The following is a 2,059-nucleotide window of genomic DNA, read 5'->3' on the forward strand; positions in this document are numbered from 1 at the left end:
CTGAGGATCCCCGTGAGTGCCTCAGGAAATACCGTCGGCGCCGCGTGGAAATCAAATCTTCAACCCCACTTCAATGTGAGTATATTCGAGCGCTTTCGAGTCTTTCCTTCGACCGTGTGGCGAGAGCTCGCAACGACGTCGATTTGACTGATCCGCCTGGTCCATCTCCGCCATCGCCGTCGGCGGCGGCGACGACGACGTGCTCTCCGCGTCCCAGTACGACGACGCGGTCGCCTGGTACGAGAACGAGGGGTCCCAGCCCTTCACGGAGCGTGCCACCACGAGCACGACCGACGAGGCCTACTCCGCCATCGCCGTCGGCGGCGGCGACGACGACGTGCTCTCCGCGTCCCAGTACGACGACGCGGTCGCCTGGTACGAGAACGAGGGGTCCCAGCCCTTCACGGAGCGGGTCACGGCCGATGGGTCCCAGCCCTTCACGGAGCGCATCACCACGAGCACGACCGACGGCGCCTACTCCGCCATCGCCGTCGACGGCGGCGACGACGACGTGCTCTCCGCGTCCCAGTACGACGACGCGGTCGCCTGGTACGAGAACGAGGGGTCCCAGCCCTTCTCCGCCATCGCCGTCGGCGGCGGCGACGACGACGTGCTGTCCGCGTCCCAGTACGACGACGCGGTCGCCTGGTACGAGAACGAGGGGTCCCAGCCCTTCACGGAGCGGGTCACGACCACGAGCACGGCCGATGGGTCCCAGTCCTTCACGGAGCGCATCACCACGAGCACGGCCGACGGCGCCTACTCCGCCATCGCCGTCGGCGGCGGCGACGACGACGTGCTGTCCGCGTCCCAGTACGACGACGCGGTCGCCTGGTACGAGAACGAGGGGTCCCAGCCCTTCACGGAGCGGGTCACGACCACGAGCACGGCCGATGGGTCCCAGTCCTTCACGGAGCGCATCACCACGAGCACGGCCGACGGCGCCTACTCCGCCATCGCCGTCGGCGGCGGCGACGACGACGTGCTGTCCGCGTCCCAGTACGACGACGCGGTCGCCTGGTACGAGAACGAGCGGTCCCAGTCCTTCACGGAGCGGGTCACGACCACGAGCACGGCCGATGGGTCCCAGGCCTTCGTCGGGCGCATCATCACGAGCACGGCCGACGAGGCCTACTCCGGCTTCGCCGTCGACGGCGACGTACGGTGGCCGCTCGAGGGTTTCGAATCGGCGGCCGCTCGAGGGTTTCGGCAGTTCGGTCTGGACCCCCAAACCACTGTTTGATTTCGACACAGGCGCGGACCACCAGGTGAAGGCAAACAGACAGAGAAAGGTCGCCGGGTGCCACAATGACATGTCCTTGGGGTGCTATGTGCCGCGCTGGGGGAATATGCTTATGATACGAATAGACAAGGAAATTCTCACCCATGGTCACTTTCGCGTCGCGCAACTTTTGCATCTGGCGAGTACGCTCATTGGGGCGCGCGGCTCGGAGCCGAGGTACATCACGGCCGAAGAGCCGCACTGTCTCCCTTTGCATCATGTAAATGACATCTTCACCTTGGACGACGTCTGGTGGAGAGTTCTGGCGTATTTTAACCCCTGCCTCGTGCCCCAGGACGACGTCATGTTCGAGTCGCTGGCGCCGCGGCAGATTGCACCAGCACGTGTCGTCGCGCGAGTTTTTCAACAAAGGCTACAGATGGCGTCGCTGAAGCTAATGCTGTATGGGATCTCAAGATCTAAGAAAACAATATACCCGGAATATGCCATAGCCAACGCGTACAACAAGGTCTACGAGATCCCGCTCGAGGAGTACTTCGAGACGGAGGAGTTGATGGGCAAGAAGAAAGACCGCGAGGTCGACGGGGACGCGTGCTTCCAGCGCGAGGACCGCGTCCGCGTGACGGAGGGGCGGCACGCGGGCCGCTTCGGCGTCATCGACAGCAAGCGCGGTAGCTGGTTTAAGGTCAAGCTCGACGCCGACGCGGAGATCGTCTCCGTGCGCACGACGCAGGTCACCCTCGTCGGCGGCGGCGACGGCGGCGGCGCGCCGGCGCCAGAGCCCGCAGCGGCGCCGGAGCCCGAGGGAATCGCGCG

At 65.3% G+C, this 2,059-nt stretch overlaps 1 protein-coding gene across 1 annotated transcript; it reads left to right on the forward strand.

Moving 5' to 3' along the window:
• Window positions 1-217: 217 nt before the first annotated feature.
• On the forward strand, window positions 218-1,976 carry AURANDRAFT_69234 (hypothetical protein; the record flags this gene model as incomplete). The annotated part of the gene is made up of 3 exons (XM_009044992.1): window positions 218-1,164; window positions 1,255-1,268; window positions 1,735-1,976. Coding segments are annotated over 3 exons (1,203 nt in total), but the record flags the coding sequence as incomplete, so codon positions are not given.
• Window positions 1,977-2,059: the final 83 nt, after the last annotated feature.

This window comes from Aureococcus anophagefferens (assembly GCF_000186865.1).
Source record: "Aureococcus anophagefferens unplaced genomic scaffold AURANscaffold_1180, whole genome shotgun sequence".
NCBI classification, from domain to species: Eukaryota; class Pelagophyceae; order Pelagomonadales; family Pelagomonadaceae; genus Aureococcus; species Aureococcus anophagefferens.